The 21,037-nt window shown below is 45.8% G+C and overlaps 1 protein-coding gene across 2 annotated transcripts in view; it reads right to left on the bottom strand.

The window, feature by feature from the left end:
• Positions 1–217: 217 nt before the first annotated feature.
• LHPP (phospholysine phosphohistidine inorganic pyrophosphate phosphatase) overlaps positions 218–21,037 on the bottom strand; it is a 106,913-nt gene continuing 86,093 nt past the window's right edge. The window contains exon 7 of one of the 2 annotated variants that reach the window (XM_068140174.1): positions 218–971. In XM_068140174.1, coding sequence (XP_067996275.1) covers positions 881–971 — 91 coding nt within the window. In that variant the 3' untranslated portion in view covers positions 218–880. The remainder of the gene's footprint in view (positions 972–21,037) is intronic. The other variant, XM_068140176.1, reaches the window with a different exon arrangement.

The raw sequence follows: 21,037 nt of genomic DNA, 5'->3' as shown, positions 1-21,037 counted from the left end.
GGTGGGCCAGAGCTGTGTGGACCTTAAGGATGAGCACAGCCCCTAGCTGGAATTTTAATGAGAAGGGGCAGGAAAGCCACATGTCCCACCCCAGCCACATTTACCTGTAAGATCCCACATGGGGAGAAGGAAAACCTATCAGTCCCATGGACCTCAACAGCATTTCAGATCCCCTGAGCATCCTTGCCAGCAGTGATGTGACCAAACACAACACAAATGAGCCAGACCCACAAGATGAGATTTATTCCAGCAGGACGGTGTGATTCTTCCATAATGTGTTGCAACATTACCGGACTCAAGCCCTAACCCAAGGTGGTGCTGGACAGGGGCTAGTCTTGGCAAAAATGGTGGTTAATGGCTCTCCAAGGGTGCAGGGGCTGTCCCTCTCCTCGGGGTTTTCATGCCACCCACAGTGAAAGGCACACACAGGACCCAGTGCACCCCAGCCCAGGGCTTGGTGGCCTCCATCACCCCTCAAGGAGATCCTCCATCCCATCTCGGGCACCTCAAAAGGCACAGAAAGGGTGAGTTAAACAGAAAAGTCCAGATGGGGAAGAAGTTGTCGCTTTTGGGAGAGCTAATTTTGCTCCCTGTACTGGCAAGGGCACGGCCCCAAGGGAAAGACATTCAAGACATGCTGGAGGACAGTAGGGTTGGTGTTCACTTTGATGAGGTCAGTAGTACTATAAGCTAATTAATTAGTCACTTAGTACTGTTACACTAAATATTTAGCAACACTGGGTGTTCACCACCCTGGGAAAGTCTGGTACTGGGTCCATTAACGTCAGATGGAGGTAAGAGAATATGAAGTTGCCTCACAAAGAAGCTGCATGTGAGAGATCCTCCTCATTCCTTCTGATCATTCACAGTGCCACTGGTTTTACATTTGATGGAGGATAATGTCAACTGCTTCAGCGAGGTTGTTCACGTAGGCATCAGGCTTCACGTTGGGGTGGTTTTCATCACAAGGCCTGCAAAAGAGACAGAAGGGAAAGGCTGAGCAAGGACAGGCTCCCAACCAGCTCCTGTATCACCATCTGTCATAGCATGATTTGGGTTGGGAGGGACCTTAAAGATCCTCTCATTCCAAATCCCCCACCAAAGCCCCATCCCCCTGCCAACCTTCCACTAGAGCAGGTTGCTCAAGGCCCCATCCAACCTGGCATTCAACACCTCCAGGAAGGGTGCATCCACAACTTCCCTGGGCAATCTCTTCCAGTTCCTCAACACACTCCCAGTGAAGAATTTCTTCTGAATATCCAGTCTAAATCTACCCCCTTTCTACCCCAAAGCCATTCCCCCTCACCCTGTCACTACAAACCCTTGTAAAAAGGTCCTCCTAAGGGGACCAAGTGGCTTTTAGGAATACAGAAACACCTGTAGAAGTACTGTAAAATACTAATTTCTTTGTAATAATCCTTAATTAGAGAGGAGATCTTCAAAAAGCAATGAACAAAACTTCCCTCCATTTTACACCCTCAAATATGTTTCTTTCTTGACTGATACGTAAGAAAAAAGATTGAGAGGCTGCTTCAAACAAACTTCTAGAAGAAATCTTCAGTGACAGATCCAGCACTCTTTGATCTATTAAAAGGATTTGGTGATGGCTATCTCTGCTGACCAGACACAAATATACATATGTGTGTGTGTATACACTGCAGGAAAGCAAACTAGGAAATGTTATTTCACCCATTTGTCCAAATAATGTTTGATGACAACACACAGACTGCCCAGCCACCTCCCCACTCCAACAACATTGCTCCTAGCTCCAGTGAGGTTAATGTTCAAGCCCTCCTTAGATCCTGGGCATCTACAAGTTCACTGCTGCATATTGCCCAGCCACCTCCCCACTCCAACAACATTGCTGGAGTGCACCTGAGCTTCATTTTCATCTGCTTTACCCCTATTATTCATCCAAGCCAAATTACTTCTCTTCTCCTTTGCAGCTTGATACCCAACAGGGTTACAGTCCTCTTCTGCTACCTGTGGTGGAGACAGATGGCCTCACTCACAACTCAAGGGTTTCAACAATTTTAAGACCCTCAGTATATGCAACTATATATAAAATACCCTCACCCTCAGCATGTTTGCACATGACACTAAGTTGGGCAGGAGCATGGATCTGCTTGAGGGTAGGAAGGCACTGCAGAAGGACCTGGACAGGCTAGATCAATTTGCCAAGGCCAATGGCACTGAGGTTCAAAAAGGCCAAGTGCAGAGTTTTGTGCTTAAGCCACAAGAACCCCATTGAACCCACCAGGCTTGGATTAACAGTGAACTTGATGATCTTAAAAATATCCTACAACCAAAATTAATCTGTTTCTAATAATACTTTACTGGTTATCCAGAAGACAATGAGAGGAATACACAGCCCTTACACAGCAGACATCTCCCCTCAGAGCAGATGAGGTGCAGCAGAGCCCAAGTCTCCCTTACCCAACCCATCTCCACCCAAGACTTTGCATCACTCCCATGGCAGGGGCCAGCACCATGACACCACCATGTCCCCCCACCAACCATCCCTACCCCTGAACTTCATTTCAGCCCATGGCAGTTCAGAGTTCTACTTCTGAGAGAGGTCATATATCGCCTGGAGCAGGTCCAGAGAAGGGCCGCAAGTACGACCAGAGGGCTGGAGTGCTCCTACTACAAAGACAGGCTGAGAGCTGGCACTGTTCAGTGTGGAGAAAAGTAAGCTCTGGGGAGACCTCAGAGCAGCCTTGCAGTACCTGAAGGGGATCTGCAAGGAGGCTGGGGAGGGACTCTTTACAACAACTTGTAGTAATGGGACAAGGGACACTTAGACTTAGGTTGGACACTAGGAGGAAGTTCTTCACAATGAGGGTGGTAAAATACTGGAACAGGTTGCCCACAGATGTGGTGGAGACCCCATCCTTGGAGATATTTAAGGTCAAGCTTGATGGGGCCCAAAGCAACATGATCTAGTTAAAGATGTCCCTGTTCTCTGCAGGGGGCTTGGAGAAGATGGCCTTTGAGGGCCCCTTGCAACCCAATGCAGTCCATGATCTTATATGACCTGTATGCTCACCACTGCCAAATGGGGGGAAATGAAATAAATAAAACTGTCTGAATTCTAGGAAAAGAGAGAACTGGCACAAAACAAACTTCCCTTCTCTCTTGCTTTTTTCCAGGGCTGTGCCAAGGAGCTTTTCTTCCTGTCAGTGCCACCCCAAGAGCTGTTTCATGTGGCCTCTTCCTTTGTCTTGCAGAACACTTTGTAACTCTGTGCTGGGTTACACCCATCCCGGGGGGGTGGGAGGGTTGGGAGAGTCCTGCTTCCCCCAGGGGACAAAAGAAACCTGATCCAGGTGGACTTGGCTTCCCTCCTCCCCAGGAGGAGGGGTCCCCCAGGTCTGAGTTGGTCTGTTCCTCTCCCCCTTCTCCTACTTCCAAACTGACTCCAGATTATTTTTTGGTAGATTACACTCCAGTTAAGGCTTAAACCACCACAAACTCATGCAACTGCACACAAGTAGCCATGTGATGTTTTTTCCACCCCCAGTTCAGTGTTGCTCTTTTAAGCATCTGTTGTAAGGAAGATGCAAACAGTAACCCCCAAACACTAATGCCAAGAAGAGACGCTCCAAATGTAGCAAACAACTCAGAGGCCCAACTCTGGGTGCCAGATTGAGGCAGAGAAGAACTGTGCCATACAAACTCTAGGCAAACCCAAGATGCTGGAAGATGAAGTTTTCTTCTGCTGACCAAAGGAGCAGAAGCCCGTGGCTCCACACCAGCCTCTCCTCCAGGGGATTTGGGATGTTTCCCAGGTGAAATCCCTGGATATTAAGACTTTTAAGATACCCTTCAGTGAAGCACTGCTCTGGAGCTCAGCCCACATGTCCTGAACATTGCTTCTGTGCATCAAAGCCTCCATGGACAGGGCAGAACAGATGTTGCTCTTGTGGTTTCAGCTTGGCTTCTCTTTTGGCGACCATGACCCCTGCTGCATTGCACAATGATAGATAGGTCCCAAAACTGACAGTGGAGGTCATTTTTTAGTGCTCTTCTCTTCCATATTCCAGAAATAACCCCCCAAAAAAAATCTTTAATTTGCTAGGTCGGTTGAGGAATAAACTTGCACTGAGCTAACTTTAAAACAGACTCCTTGTGCTTTGGTTTTTTCCCACATGGGACTCTGGCTACAGAGAAGATCATAAATCAAAATGACAGAAAATTGTATCCTGTAGCTGAATATTGAGCTGTCAGCAGTCTTGGCTGGAGCACAAACTCACTTGTGAAAAATCAACTGCAGCCTTGGGAGACACTCTTTTCAGCAAAGCAGGGCTCCTTGGAGTTGCAGAGCACCACAGCCTGGATTGTCTATACAAGGAACATCTTCCAGCCCAAGATGGCCATGACAGCCATGAAATGTGGCACTTCATTTCCGTGCTGTCTCTTGGTGGCCACCTTGTTGGTATACAAAGTGATGAGGGAAAGAATGGGCTTAGCGCAGGGAACCTCTGAATCTGGGGTGATCCTTCATGCTTGCTGCAGGGACATATGACCTGTAGCCGCCCCTCTGTGCACAGACCAGCATTGGAAGAATCATTCTTCAACAGGAAAACCACCCAAAATGATCTGTACTCTACAATACATTAGAGGGATGAAATAGCTTTAGCATAGACAGACATCTTGAGCCTTGGTAGTTACTTGTGTCCGTCAAACCATCCTCAGGAGATGACTAAACATCCTCCTCACCCAGGGACCATTTATCAATGTCAGTGCTGCAGAAGCTGAGCAGCTATCTATAGTCCCATGTGTTCTGAGCCAGATCCTCCACCCATACTAAACTGGTTAGTTCAGATCAATGCTTCAGCTGGAGGCATCAAGGAAGCAGCAGGCTCCTGCAGCAAATTGACTCTGCAATTTTAACTCTTCACTTGGTCACTTGGTAAGAGAAGTTCCAGCATGGTAGGAAGGTTACTGACCAGCAGAAAGCAATAGCCTCTTCCTGCTGAAGCACAAAAGCAAATCCTAGATCATAAAAGGCAGCAAAAAATCAGCTTCTGCAAGAATGGGAAGGTTCACTTATTGTCTGGGTCAGATTCCCACTTGGATAGGCTCTTTCTGACAAGCTAAATTCCCTAGCTAAGACTGGCTATCAGTAATGGCCTCAAATTACCCTGACCTGCTAGGTCATTTTCTGTGATAGTTCACCCAGATGCAGGTGACTATCTGTGAGGGATGAAGGGATCTACACTGGTCTGCATCATCCTTTGCAGGAACTACCGGAGGTTTTAAAGCAAGTGAAGCAAATACATGCAGAAGAGAGTATTGCTAGGGACATCATACAAAGATGTCCTAAAAAGCACAAACATTGAGTTAAGCCTTTTCTTTCCCATACCGGTTGGGATTCTGGGTTTTGCCCATGGGTCAATGTGGGCGATGGATGCTGCTGGCAACTGGCTGTGAATGTCACTGTCACAGGGGACCATTTTGGCAAGGGGAATTGGAGCTTCAGAACATCTGTGAAGAAAAACTTGTCTCTGGGTGCTGAAGATGTTCTGCCAAGCCAGGAACCAGTCATCCCACTGAAGCAAGGAAAGGGTGTCTTAGCACCAAAGCCTCACATCATGCTGTCCCAGGAAACAGGAAGGAAGTTCTTTACAAGGAGAGTGGTGGCCAGAGATGTGGTGAAGGCCCTATCCTTGGAAACATTCAAGGTCAAACTTGATAAGCAATCTGATCTAATTGGAGATGTCCCTCCTTACTGCAGGGGAGTTGGACAAAATGACCTTCAAGGGTCCTTTCCAACCTGATGCATTCTGTGATTCTGTGAAACTTCACATACCAGTTGGAACAACTCTCAGTGCCTCACTTGAGCTCATTTCCAACAAAACATATGGAGCATAAAAAAGGAAACAGCTGGATTACTGCAGGGACAAAACATTTATCAGATAAAAGTCTCGGGGGAGGCAGCTAACATGGATAGTCATGGCCACAGGGATGGAAACAGCCCCGGAATCCAGCTGAACCCAAGACCTGCTGAAACTTGACTTCAGGGAACCAGAGCATGTGGGGATTGATCAACACATTAATCTGTGTTGATCATCACAAGCTAAATTTAGCTTTTGCATATTTCTTTAAAAATAGGGGTGGGCAGGAAAAACAGCACACAGGGCCAAAGCAAGGCACCAAAGTTAATTTGAAAAAGACAAATGATGTCACATTCCAGCATCCAGAGCTGCAGTCATTTGGCAAACCTGATCTGCAACACTGCATGTCCCACCACCAACAATCTTCCCAGCTTTCTGCAAGCCCACCAACTCTCCCTCTGCAGAGGTATCTATCTGGGTCACCACACAGACTTCCCACTCACTCCCCAGTTAAATACCATATACTCCAGCTACATAAAATCAGATGTCAAAAGCTTGAAACCCTTTCTTCTGGTGGTGTGTTCTTCAGGGACTTCTACCAGGGCTGTAAAACACGTGAGACAGTTTAACAAGATTTTCTTCATGAGGAATGTAAGCAGACACTGTAACCTTTGCTAGTTGACTTGCACAGATGCAATGCTTTTACTTGGTGCCACAAGTGAAACTCTTGTTCTTGTGAAATGTGCAATTTAATCAGCTTGGCACCAATAACCCAAATAAATCAGAGTGACTGACAGCATGCTGATGGGCAGATGATGAATGGCTGTAGAGCATGTTTCCTGACGTTACAATGAGAGACAAACCTGCACCAAAGCTACTAAATGCACCCAGTGCTGGAGCAGCTCCCAGAACTTCAGGGAACCACACACCTGGTCCCCATATGTCATAGAATCGTAGAACAGAATTATAGGATATTGAGATTGGAAGAGACCTTTGAGATCAAGTCCAACTGCTCTGCTAGAGCTCACAGTCCCACTGCTACTGCTATGCTACTACCACTAAACCATGTTCCTCAGCACCACATCAACATGTCCTTTAAATGCCTCCAGGGATAGGGACTCCACTACCTCCCTGAGCAGCCTGTCCAATACCTGATAACCCTTTCTGTGAAGCAATTTTTTAAAATATCTATCCTGATCCTGCCCTGGCACATCTTGAGGGCAGCTACATACAGACAGATCTCCCTGGAACAGGAAAAAGAGGCTGTTGTGCTTAAAACACCAGCTTTTGGAGAGCTGCTGTGACAGCATCCATGACTCAGGGCAGGTCTGTCCTCACAAAGCAGCTAGCACCTTTCTTTGCTCAGAGAGCTGGCTACCATCGATAAAAGCTTCTAATCACAGTAGTATCATAGTATCATAGTATCATTCAGGGTTGGAAGGGACCACAAGGATCATCTAGTTCCAACCCCCCTGCCATGGGCAGGGACACCCCACACTAGATCAGGCTCGCCAGAGCCTCGTCCAGCCTGGGCTTAAACACCTCCAGGGACGGGGCCTCGACCACCTCCCTGGACAAGCCATGCAGCTGAGAATGCTTTCTACATTGCTGCAGAAGTTGATGGCCTCTAGAGACAACCTTGCCATGCCACCTTCTCTTGGCCAACACCCCTGCAAGAGTTCCAGACCATCAAACCCATATTAGAGATCTCCAACAATCTCCATTACTCTTTCTCTTGCCTCTCAGAACTGCAAATACAGCTGACTGTGTTTAATTGCAACTCATTTAAATTCAAGCATCCACAAACAGGTAGAAATAAATAGCATAATTGTTTGCTGACACCTGAAGGAAGTCTGTGGGCTTTCCTCTTAATTGTGCCTATTTATGTTAAGCTGCTGCAGCTTTAACTGAGCAGAATGAACCATCTTAGGTACAACACCTCCCCAGGCAATGCACCTCAATATACAGGAAAATATTAAGATTGAGGGGACAAGGGGTTATCTTTCTGCATAAATTATCTTAAAAAAAAACATTAAAAAATAATAGAAATCTTGGCAAATGCTAGCAAATATTTCCCAGATCCTTGTTTTTGTGAATTTCAGAGTACTTCCCAGGGTGAAGTCCAAATGTTCGTGTGCTGAAAGTTTAATTTGGAGTTTTGTGATAATTTGTTTCTAATCAGTTGGCTGCACAGTGATGCTCTGATGGGCTCACAGACAATTCCAGAAAAAAATTACTTAGAAGAGGATGCTGAGAGTGCTGGTAGAGCTCAAATAAGGGCATGGGGCATGCTTGGCCTCCCTGCTGCAGTTTGCTCTACCAGGTGTTCCACTAGCTCTTTTTAAATAGACAGCTGCTAAGACCTGGGGTAGGATATCACACTATAGAGCAAGAAGGTCAGAAATGAAAACTGTAACTGCAGATATGAGGTGAGGCTCTGTCACAATAAAGAAGTAAAAGGAACAGCAGTGACTAGGACAGATCACAAGATAGAAGCTGGCAGTGTCAAGTTTCCACAGATACTGTATGTAAAGCTTGTGAGAGGGTCAACACAAACATCTCCAATACTTCTTTTTACAGTCATAACCTTCCTCACACCCGTTACAAGTTACCCCTCGAATAATCCCGATTCCTGCCACATCTGCAGGATGCACCACACCACCAGCCCTGGAACATACAACACTGAGGGAGCAGTTGTTTTCCTCCACCTATCCCTGTTTATTTTCTGTCTCAGGAAACACAGGACATGTGAACACCACAAATGAAGAGCTTTGGAGATGGAAAGTCATTAAATTCTTCATACAGGCTGTGGATTGGACATACCAGATTCATCTTAAGAAATGCAGGACAGTGATGAAAAGACATGATGCAAAGTGCTGCTTTTCAGACAGAGAGTACTGATGGCTAAATGCTCTCATGTGATTATGCCAGAGCATGAGATTACTAGAACTGATTTCTTTCCACCTCCTCCAAAACCCCTCATGCAAAAATGCACTGGCAAGTCAAGCTGGGTTGAACAAATATTTAAACAAGCAGAACACTGGCATTGAGGCATCTGGGCAGCAATTTTCCGTATCATAACTGCAGAGCTCTGTCATCTTGTAAAGGAAACGCAATTTGCCAGGGGCCAGGCATTAGAAGTCTGTGCTATGGTGGAGAGGGAGCAGCACACATGCTTGTTCTGCTTTTGGACTGGTTCCCGGCCCGTTTGTCCCCACATATGGCCTGTGGACAGCTGGTTGCTATCAGGATGGGGGGACACTCAGACAGCTCCTTTTGCCACACAGGGCTCTGGTGCCTTCTCTGCCCATACTGAAGGCATCATGTGTGCTCTCAGCTAGGATCTGCTGTGGTCCCATCCAACCCTGATTCCAAAGGTTAAGTCATCATGGTTTAAAAGCCAGTATGGCTCAGTGCTTGGGATGACACACACTTGATCAGACTCCTGAGAGAAGAATCAAGTGGAAGAGGGTTACTGTCATCCTTGAGCTTCTGGACACCATTTTAATTCATCTCATGCAGTGAGGGTATGCATTGATACTATTTGTGCAACACACATTGTTAGGCCAACCAACAGCTGGAGCAAGCAGAATAATGTTAGACAACACAAAATGTGGGTTACCCCTGTCACACTGGCCCAGACCTGTATCACCCAGCACTGTCTGTCCAAAAGCAAGATTCTGTTCCCAGGCTGGTGACCTGAACCTCTTCAGATGCCTTTTCCTCATGACAGACAGATCCTGCTGAGGTGAAAGAGAAGAGTATAGTATTCATAAAATCAATCTATAATTGCTTGGGTTGGAAAAGACCTTTAAGATCAGGTCCCATCATTCAACCAGCACAGCTGTTAACAATCTTGGAGGTCTCTTCCAACCTGGTTGATTCTGTGATTAACCTATCACAAGCAAGCATTCATCTCATGTTCATCCCATCTTCTTAGATAACAAGTCTGGATAGGAAATATTCTCTGGAGGACATGATTTTTTTTTTCCTACTGACAATTTAAGCCAGATGACAAGCTCATACCCCAGAATTAGTTCTTTGACAACCGGGGTAAGGTGTAAAGAATATGGTCTAACATTTAACTACAGTTTAGCTGAAGCTAACCATGACTAATCTTACCTCTTGCATTACTGCAGTCTGTGAGCACATCGTGGAAACAAACCATATATTCTTGTTAAGTCCAGCAGCCCCCTGGTTGGATGGGGGTGGACTGAGAGATCAGAAGCTCTGCACATATGGATGCATCTAGTTTGTAATGCAAGCACAGCACAGATGTTTTCAATAACAGCAAGTCTCTCTCTCTCCCCCTCTCAAAAGTTAAATGTACATTTGCTGCTTGTTGAGAAAACCTGAGAAATGCCAATGCTTTGCCAGACCATCCTGTCTGACAGGGTGTTTGCAAGCACTGTGAGACTCAGCTCTGCCTGCCTGGATTAATTATTGATGACCTGTATGGCTGTGCCAAATGACCTTACTCAATTCAGTAGAAAATAATTTTAAACGCCCCTGAGAAAGAATTTGGACATCAATATTTTCTTTGTGCACACAGATGAACAGATGTGCATCTTAAATGCAACTGATGCATTAATGGGATTTAATAGTCCCTCTTGTGTAAAGATTAAATTTCAAGGGCTGAATTTGAAGCTCAGTGGTGCTCAGGCATCTTACTCTGTTAGGTATTTTTAAAGACCTTAACCTAAGAGAGTATTTTATTGCTTTCCTTTAGTACATTGCTTACAAAATCCATATGAAATGTGTAAAATTAATGCTGGCTTATGCCCTTGCAAAGCATTGCACGGAGATTTAAGTTGCATCCAGATACTAGCAAGAAAGGAGCTTTGCAGATTATAGAAGAAAGAAGTCTTAAGATTTCAAATGCTGTTTGGAGAAGTTTAATTTAAAAAGTATTAGGCCAAATCCTCACCAATAACGTAACCCTCCAGACAAGACACTCCAAGACACAGCATTAAGACTCTCTCACCAAGAAAGAATTTGAGCTACTCTAAGGAGAATAATATTTATCTTCAGATGGTGTTCACTACATCAGTCTTAATTTTAAATGAGACTGAAACTATGAGGTATCTGTGCCACTCCCAGGAAACCCCAGCAGACAGGCAGCCAGCTCTCCACCCAAAGAGCAGGAACAGCCAATGCACACATGGCTTAGGAACCAGCACCTCCCTGCTCCAAAACTTTTGGCAGATGAGAAACCGAAAAAGCACCTACATGGCAAAATTAAGACATGCTCCACGTCTTTGGCTGCCAAATTTCTCAGCCTGGGCAAGGCAATGACATGGTCATGTAGCAGGACCTGTACATGGGGTCTGCCTGACTTCTCCTCCTTCCAGGCCAGACAGGAATATTACATTCAGCCTCACCACATTCAAGGATATCAGGAACCTGTTTCTAAATAACCTCATGATATTAACTGATATAACAAAGGGAATACACATCTGGACTAAGACAAGAATTCAGCCTAAGCTTTAAGTCAGTACTTGATTTGTACCTGCTGAAAGAGCTCAGAGCCACGTGAGCACCCACAGCCTACCCAAACTCCAGTGGTCTCCTCAAACTTCTGCCCCTTTCAAAGCAGAAACTTTGCTACAGCTATTCCAAATTCTGGCTTCTTTGCTAAAGCCATTCTGTAACTGAGAGTGGTTTAATCTTCTGTCTACACTTAGCCTGTATTTGAGGCTAAACCACAGCAGTCGCCCTATCACCCAGTGATCTCTCCCCAGCAAAGGAGGATTGGGCAAAGGAAAGAAGACCCATAGGTTGAAATGAAAACAGATTTAATGAAACAACTAAACTAATACCAATACAAAGTGTATAAAGTCATAAGCCCAGCAAAGGTATGATGATGAGAATAAATGAAAAGTCAGTCATCAGAAGCAGAAGAAACAAGAAGAGCAGGACCAATAGGAGACTGAGCAGAAAACTCACCTCTCATTAACAAATTCACCCTTTAAGACTGAGAAGGACATTTACTATCTGAGATATATCTGTAGCCAACTCAGGTCAGCTGCCCTGGCTGACTCCAAACTGCTAATGGCCTGCAAACCATGCCTGGCCTAGGATGCTGTCCCAGCAGAAGCAGAACATCTCTTTGGAAGCTTGCACACTTTAAATGCCTGCCTACCTTTGCTGAGCAGATGTGATTTTATTCACCTAGGAAACACTTTTGCTAATATCTCCACACTTACAGGTATATCCATACAGCACCATTTGCATGAAAGCAATGAGCTTTTGGACAAGGGAGTATCCTTTTCTATCTGCATGAGGCCTATGGCAATGGTGATGTTGAACTTCTCCTACAATATCTTTTTCTTCTTTTAAATAACACATTTCCATGCATTATTCTGAACTCTTTCCAGCCTCTACCAGAGGTTTTTCTAGAGTGAGGATTGTATGAGCAAGGGAAATAGCTCCATGCGTATCACCAGAAGAGGAGCTCTTCCAAATCCTCCATCATACAAATCCCCAAAGGTGGGAGCCCACAGAGCTATTTATTTTTCAGAGCTTGCATTAGCTGTTCCAAGTGATGAAGCTGATCAGCAGCTTTGCTTTTTGCTTTGTTTTTGTGATGAGAACACCAGGCCCACCTGGCTACTGGGCAGGTAATGAAACAAGCCTTGTGCCATGTGCCTGTAGCTTCTGAGCTACTGTATGGAGCTGCTGGGAAGGGAGTTTCCAAATCCAAGAGAAAACAAAACAATCCTGTATAGACCAGCAATAGGAAGCCCACGTTGGATCCCTCTTCTTTTTTTAACTGGCAATGGAGAACTCAGGCTAGGCTACCTCTCACCAGAGACATACAGGATGTCCTCTGTTGTTTACATTCACAAAGAAGGGAAGCTGTTCAAAGAATGACATGCTGCCTTTATGGACCATGCTTCACCCAAGTATCCTGAGCTGTTTGGAGGTGTAGCAGGAAATGTGCAGCACCACTGCCCCGCTGCTCTGGAAACACACTTACTGCAGCCATGCAAAGATGGCCATGGCATCTTCCTTCTCCTCCTGGCTCTCTTTCACCTGGTCCTCACATCAGGAAGGATACCAGGGCTGAGAAAAGCTAGCACACGCATTTTTCAAGGTGTCAAACCACATCTACATTTGTGTTTAAGAATGGATTACAGAAAGTATGCTCAGCTAACATTGTTAGCACAAGTATTAAATCCTCAGCACTCCTGGCGTTCAGCCCTCTGCCTGAATCAGGAGAACAGTCCAAGGCTTATACCCACTTCCTTCCAGCTTTGAGTTACAGCTCCTCAGATGAAGGCTGCTGGTGTGTCCAACTTGCTGTATGCTACAGCACAGATGTAGTACAGACTCAGTGTGAAGCCTTCCAGAGTTGTCCTAGTCAAGTCAACAGGGATTTTCCTCTATGTTATCAAATCCCCAATTTGAAACAACTGAAGAGCATAGCCAGAAGGTCAAGAGTGGTTCTCCTCCACCTCTACTCTGTCCTGGTGAGGCCACATCTGGAGTACTGTGTCTAGTTCTGACTCCCCAGCTCAAGAAAGACAGGGAACTACTGGAGAGAGTATAACAGAGGGCCACAAAGATTATTAGGGACTGGAACATCTCTCTGACAAGGAAAGGCTGAGAGACTTGGGAATGTTTAGCCTGGGGAAGAGCAGACTGAGAGGAGATTTTATCAATACTGATCAATATCTAATGTGCAGAGGTCACAAGGATGGGGTTGGGCTCTTTTCAGTGGTGCCCAGTGACAGGACAAGGGGCAAACAGGAATGCAGGAGATTCAGCTTAAACATAAGGAAAAATTTCACAGAATCACAAAATCACCAAGGTTGGAAGAGAACTCAAAGATCATCAAGTCTAACCTGTCACCACAGACCTCGTGACTAAACCACGGCACCAAGTGCCACATCCAATCCCCTCTTGAACACCTCCAGGGCTGGTGATTCCACCACCTTCCTGGGCAGCCCATTCCAAAGGCTAATGACTTTCTCAGTGAAGAACTTTCTTTCCTGAGAGGGTGGTGGAGCCCTGGACCAGGCTGTCCAGAGAGCGAGGTTGTGGAGTCTCCTCCTCTGGAGAGATTCCAGACTTACTTGTATGAGTTCCTGTGCAATTTGGTCTAGGTGAACCTACTTTAATTGGGGGCTGGTCCCTTCCAACCACTGCCATTCTGTGATTCTGTGGCTTGGTGAATACTCAGGCTGGCGCAATCAAGCATTCGGGACACTTGGTTTCAACTCAAGGTGCTGTAGCCCGTAAGCTCTGCACAGGTAAGGTCTGTGTCCTGTACTGAACTTGCACAGCCTCCAGCACAGTCTTCTTCATCAGTCTCCAGCTGCCATTTTCGTAAGTGGCATAACTAATAAACACTGTGACCACCTCTGAATAGATTTTTTTAAAACAGATTGTGTGGGACTGACAAGGTACTTCCCATGTCAGTTTATTACTGACTGTTACACATGCAAGCCACAGCCTGTAACCACAAAATCATCAGGTCTCTGGTGTTACTGATTTTGTACTGCACACAGCATGCTCAGAACAATGGGACCAGGCACTACCACTGCCATCACTTTGTTTTCAGACCCTACCACATTCATCCTCAGAAGGCCAAGATGGTTTCTGAGTCAGTCCTTCACAAACTCCAATACCTAGAAGTCAACAATCAGGCTGTGTAAGGTGCCCAGAAGAGCTGTGAATGAAAGGAGGGAATGACCTCCACCTCCAATGCAACACACAATGGAAGATTTCTCCTTTCTATATATTTGACCTCTCTCAAAGGCAATTGAAAGACTGCAGGCCACAGGAGAGATGGGAGAGCACAGAACTGTATTTCTAATGACAACCTCAGAGCACCAGTCCAGTTTTCAGTGGTGTACTACTTGCTTAGGGATGGTACTTTTCTTACATATTAAATCAATAAAAAAGACATACAGGTTTAAAACAGAGGAGGAGAAACCCCAAATCAACAAAAACAGTGGCATGAAGACTACTTTACCCTCTCAGAATCTTAGTATTTGCTTTATCTGCGCATTTACGTGGAGACTAGATTCCTACCTTTGCATCAGCTTCAAATGAAGAGCAATCCTTTAGAGAATGAGAGGCTCATAACACTGGTTTTAGCAGCGGACAAGGTGCTTCTGTAACCTAACTGGGCTTGAACTGAAGTTTATTTACATTGCTTGCATGATACCTTTGAGAAAATCTACTACTTAAAATAGTTTAAAGGAGTGTGTTGTACTAAAGGTAGAACAGCAAAGCAGACTGCATTCTCTGCGCCTATTGCTAAATTCTTGCAAGGCATCTTAGGGTGGAGACATTTATCTACAAAGTTAAAAACAGCCCATCAAACCAAATCCCTTTCCAGCTACATTTAAGACAGCACAAAACAATCTCTGGAGGGCTCATAAATCCTTTCTGCTCTTTCTTCACAATCTACGCTGAAGCAGTAGCCTGACATGGATGCTTGGGGTGTTTATGGAAGTATAATAAAGATACTTCTGAAAAATAACACCCAAGCCCTTGTGTGGAAATGACTTAACCAAATCATAAAGAGAAAGACTTCATCTTCATTAAGTAAAACATTAAAGGAAATGTTCTAACTTACAGCACTACACATTAATGCACAGCAGTGTAAGTGGTTTAATTGCCTGCTGCTTTCCCACCATAAATTACAACCAGCAGCTAATGGAAAACCTTCCTCCAGACCTGTTTATGGGCCTTCTCTCCCATTTTATATGTTGATGCTGGATGGAAACAGCAGGGTAGCCTGAACTTCTCCAAAGTCCATACAAATGGGCATGTCTTGAGAAAGCAATGAACATTTCAGAATACCACACATTTGGTGTAAGCTGTTTTTTGAGGAGCTCGCTACATATGCAACACTCTGCAGGTTTTATGACTGTTTATATCTGTATTTACTGACTAGCCAGTACAGGCTGAAGATGTTCTGTAGTCATCTATACAACAGTAGGACAGAAAATTAAGGAGCATCTGAGGGAACTGGGGTCATTTAGCCTGGAGGAAAGGAGGCAGGGGGGAGACCTTCTCACTCTCTGCAAGTAAGGTAAGGGTCAGTCACTTCTCTCAAGCAAAAAGAGGAAATGGCCTCAAGTTGCACCAGGGAAGGTTTAGAATGGATATCAGAAAAAAATTCTTCCCTGAAAGGGCTGTGAAACCCTGGAATAGGCTGCCCAGGGAGGTGGTGGAGCCATCAGCCTTGGAAGAATTTAAAAGCCATGTAGATGTGTTGCTGAGGAACATGGCTTAGTGGTGACTTGGCAGTGCTGGGTTGGACTCTATGATGATCATAAAGGTCTCTTCCAAACAAAATGATTCTATGATTCTGTATCTATTAACCCTCCTTTTTGGAGCTGAACAATATTCACATCCAAATCCATTTTTCACTTCCAAACACAAGATTCTTTCTTTAACCTTCAAACTCCACCTCTGTCTCATAGAATTATAGAACCATAAAACTGTAGAATCACAGAATCATTTCAGCTGGGAAAGACCTTTAAGAACAAATCCAACTATTATCTTTACTAAGTCTGATACCAAACCATGTCCCTCAGCACCATACCTCCACATGTTTTAAACACCTCCAGAAATGTGGATTCAAACACCTTCCTGGGCAGCCTGTTCCAGTGTTTGAGAACCTTTCAGTGAAGAAGTTTTTTCTAATATCCAGTCTAAACCTCCCTCCTTATACAACTTCATGTGCTTTAGAACGCTGCTTAAAAAATGCTCAAGATGTGCATGTGAACCTAGAATAAACCTTTATTAGAATAAACCAAACCAGGTTGGAAGAGACCTTCAAGATCATTGTGTCCAACCCATCAACCAATCCAACGCACCCAAACAGCTAACCCATGACACCAAGCACCCCATCAAGTCTCCTCCTGAACACCCTCAATGATGGCGACTCCACCACCTCCCCAGGCAACCCATTCCAATGGGCAATCACTCTTTCTGTATAGAACTTCTTCCTAACATCCAACCTGAACCTCCCCTGGCGCAGCCTGAGACTGTATCCTCTTGTTCTGGTGCCGGGCACCTGGGAGAAGAGACCATCATTCGCCTGTCTACAACCTCCCTTCAGGTAGTTGTGATAAGGTCACCCCTGAGTCTCGTCTTCTCCAGGCTGAGCAACCCCAGCTCCCTCAGCCTCTCCTCATAGGGCTTGTGTTCCAAACCCCTCACCAACTTTGTTGCTCTTCTCTGGACTCATTCCAGCAAGTCAACATCCTTCCAAAACTGAGGGGCCCAGAACTGGACACAGTACTCGAGGTGTGGCCTAACCAGTGCAGTGTACAGGGGCAGAATGACCTCCCTGCTCCTGCTGGCCACACTGTTCTTGATGCAGGCCAGGATGCCATTGGCCCTCTTGGCTGCCTGGGCACACTGCAGACTCATGTTCAGCCTACCATCAACCAGCACCCCCAGGTCCCTCTCTGCCTGGCTGCTCTCCAGCCACTCTGACCCCAGCCTGTAGCACTGCATGGGGTTGTTGTGGCCAATGTGCAGAATCCGGCACTTGGATGTGTTAAATCTCATGCCGTTGGATTCTGCCCATCTGTCCAGCCTAGAACAGATACAACCTGGTGCCTGCAGGGAGGCACTGCTGGGACCATGCTTTCCCCCACATCCCCTCAAAATCCAAGCCCTGACTTGTAACAAGTTCCAGCAGCAAGCGTCACTGCTCTGTAAAGTGAGGTGTGAAATCCGTTTACACAAGAGCACTTAAATCCCAAGGAATAGTGCTAACACCAGCCCAGGCTAAAGAACCTCAGCTTGAAGACAAAGCTCTGAAAAAGTGCTGCCTAGGCGTCTTTCTGCTGCAAAACCTAACAAAATATTGATTCAGCTTCCAAAGAGGAGACTAAAACCTGCCGGCTGTGCAAATCCTAAAACCCGCAGGTCTGGCAGCTGCCACCTGCATGACCCTTCACTGTGGTTACACTTCAAGAGGTCATGTTCCAACCTTCCCTTATGAATGTCTACAACACTAGGGTAAAACCAAAGTAAAACCACTTATATCTTAAAATATCTCTGAAGTCACCAGAAGGATAAACTGAGTTTTCTCCACTATTTAGGAGGTCTCTTGGTTACTTTGGGTATTCTGGCATAGGGATATTTTCCACTGCCCTACACCTGCCTTCATTCTTTGCCACCAAACCCCTCTTTTTTTTTTTTTTTTTTCCCCAATATAACATCACTAAACCCATCTCATGGCTTATGTGTACTTCAGGTTTCCACAGGTGCACTGCTTTTAGCATTTAGATGATATTTGTTCGACACTTATCCCTCAGGCAGTACTGAGTTGCCACTCCTGGGTGTCCCATGGGTGTGTATTTACCACATGCCTGTACCCAGAGCCCTGGATTTCTAGATAGGGTACTTTTATGATGGACTCTGACATGATTTGTTGGTAGTTATCTATACTTGATTATTTATTAGTATTCATTAAGATCAGACAAGCTCCTGAGGCACCACAGGCAAGGACACTAGGGCAAGAGCCCGATGCTTCCCATCTGATGGGACCCATGAGAAATAAAATCCTCAAGGTAAAGAAAGTTATTTACAGGAGAAAAACTAGGCTGGAATGCAACCAGGTTGGCATGAGCCATCCTTAACACCTTACAGAACAAACAAGAAAATAACAACAACAACAAAAAACCCAAAGGCAAAACCAGGCTTGTGGCTTGGGAGAGCAGCTGTCTCTGTCATACCCCTGGTTTTAACTTGAGTTATAAACTCTTCCAGATTTGCCAGAAGACTTCTGAGACTGATAACAACTTCACTTGGGATCATGAAGCAGATCACTTGAAGGAGGAAGAAAAAATACCCACTGGAGGGATGCAGAAATTTAAGGTGACATTTGGACCTGAATTTCACTACTCTGATCTGGGAGATGCTATTTAGACTCAGACCAAACCCAACATACTAGAATCCAAACCACTTTCCCAAAGGATTAATTATGGGATCCTCCTCCCAGCCCCCACTCAGAAAATCTGGCTGTAAACTAAGTAACAGCAGCTGTTTACCCCATTAAAGCCATGCAGTATCTAAGGACATCCTCCTAGAGCTTCCCACAAATTTGGGCAAGATAAACATCTGTTATAAAGCAGGAGCCTCTCCAGTTTTATTGACAGAGACAGAAAGTGGCAGAGAATGGGAACTGCTGAATCCAGCCTCTGATTAGCAATTAAACACTTCGAGAGAAGCAAGCCTCTGGGCAGCAGCACCCTCCCCACTGATCTGGGGAAAACCTTCTCACATAAATTAGCCAGCACTGTGATTTTAATGCTTGGGTATGCCCTTGAAAAAGAAGCCTTCACAAGGCTCTGCACAGCTATCAGTTCCAGCCTGGGAGGAGTCTAGAGGGCTGTAGATAGATCTGTGTCCCTCCCCTTGCCGTGTGTGTACCCTCCTATGGGGACAAGACCTTGGGGTTGCCTGTGGTTCATTTCTGAACATAGTTTAATGAGGACAATGGTATTGGGTTGATGGTTGGACTTGACGATCTTAGAGGTCTTTTCCAACCTTAATGATTATATGATTCAGCCCAGAAGGCCAGTCACATCCTGATCTGTGTCAAAAGTGGCATGGCTAGCAGATCAAGAGACTCTGCCACTCTGCTCTGGTGAGACCTCATCTGGAGTACAGTGTCCAGCTCTGGACATGGACCTGATGGATAGGGTCCAGAGGAGGGCCACAAAAATGATCAGAGGTCTGGAGCACCTCTCCTGTGAGGACAGGCTGCAAGAGTTGGGGCTGTTCAGCCTGGAGAAAAGGAGGCTCTTGGGAGACATTATAGTGGCCTTCCAGTACCTGAAGAGGGCCTGCAAGAAAGATGGGGAGGGACTGTTTACAGAGGCCTGTAACATTAGGATAAGGGACAAAGATTTGAAATTTGAGAAGGGTAGATTTAGATTGGACATTAGGAAGAAGTTCTTTACTATGAGGGGTGGTGGAACACTGGAACAGGTTGCCCAGGGAGGTGGTGGAGGCTCCATCCCTGAAGACAATCAGGGTCAGGGTTGATGCGGCTCTCATCAACCTGATGTAGCTGGGTATGTCACTGCTTAGAATTAGAATTAGAATTAGAATTAGAATTAGAATTAGAATTAGAATTAGAATTAGAATTAGAATTAACCAGGTTGGAGAAGACCTTTGAGATCATTGAGTCCAACCTATCATGCAACACTATCTAATCAACTAAACGATGGCACCAAGCACCCCATCCAGCCTCTTCTTAAACACATCCAGTGATGGTGACTCCACCACCTCCCTGGGCAGCCCCATTCCACAGTACAGCATAGTAGCACAGTATCACTAAGGTTGGAAGAGACCTCGAGGATCATCGAGTCCAACCTATCACCACAGACCCATGACTAGACCATGGCACCAAGTGCCACGTCCAATCTCCTCTTGAACACCTCCAGGGATGGTGACTCCACCACCTCCCTGGGCAGCACATTCCAATGACTAATGACTCTATCAGTGAAGAACTTTCTCCTCACCTCAAGCCTAAACTTCCTCTGGCGCAGCTTGAGACTGTGTCCCCTTGTTCTGGTGCTGGTTGCTAGAGAGAAGAGACCAACCCCTTCCTGGCTACAACAACCTTTCAGGTAGTTGTAGAGGACAATGAGGTCACCCCTGAGCCTCCTCTTCTCCAGGCTAAACAATCCCAGCTCCCTCAGCCTCTCCGCATAGGGCTTGTGCTCAAGGCTCCAATGGCCAATCACTCTTCCTATGAAGAACTTCTTCCTAACATCCAGCCTAAACCTTCTCTGGTGCGGCTTGAGACTGTATCCTCTTGTTCTGGTGCTGGTTGCCTGGGAGAAAAGACCAACCCCCACCCAGCTACAACCTTCCTTCAGGAAGTTGTAGACGGCAATGAGGTCACCCCTGAGCCTCCTCTTCTCCAGGCTAAGCAACCCCAGCTCCCTCAGCCTCTCCTCACAGGGCTTGTGCTCCAAACCCCTCACCACCTTTGTTGCCCTTCTCTGGACACGTTCCAGCAACTCAACATCTTTCCTAAGCTGAGGGGCCCAGAACTGGAGACAGGAATCAAGGTGTTGCCTAACCAGTGCTGAGTACAGGGGCACAATGACCTCCCTGCTCCTGCTGGCCACACTGTTCCTGATACAGGCCAGGATGCCATTGGCCTTCTTGGCCACCTGAGCACACTGCTGTCCCATGTTCAGCCT

Source organism: Melanerpes formicivorus, unplaced genomic scaffold (assembly GCF_026170545.1).
Source record: "Melanerpes formicivorus ecotype bairdi unplaced genomic scaffold, bMelFor1.0.p_v2 SCAF_6, whole genome shotgun sequence".
In the NCBI taxonomy this organism is placed as follows: Eukaryota; Metazoa; Chordata; class Aves; order Piciformes; family Picidae; genus Melanerpes; species Melanerpes formicivorus.
The sequence above is the reverse complement of the archived record's forward strand: the minus strand, read 5'-3'. Positions and strand labels throughout refer to the sequence as shown.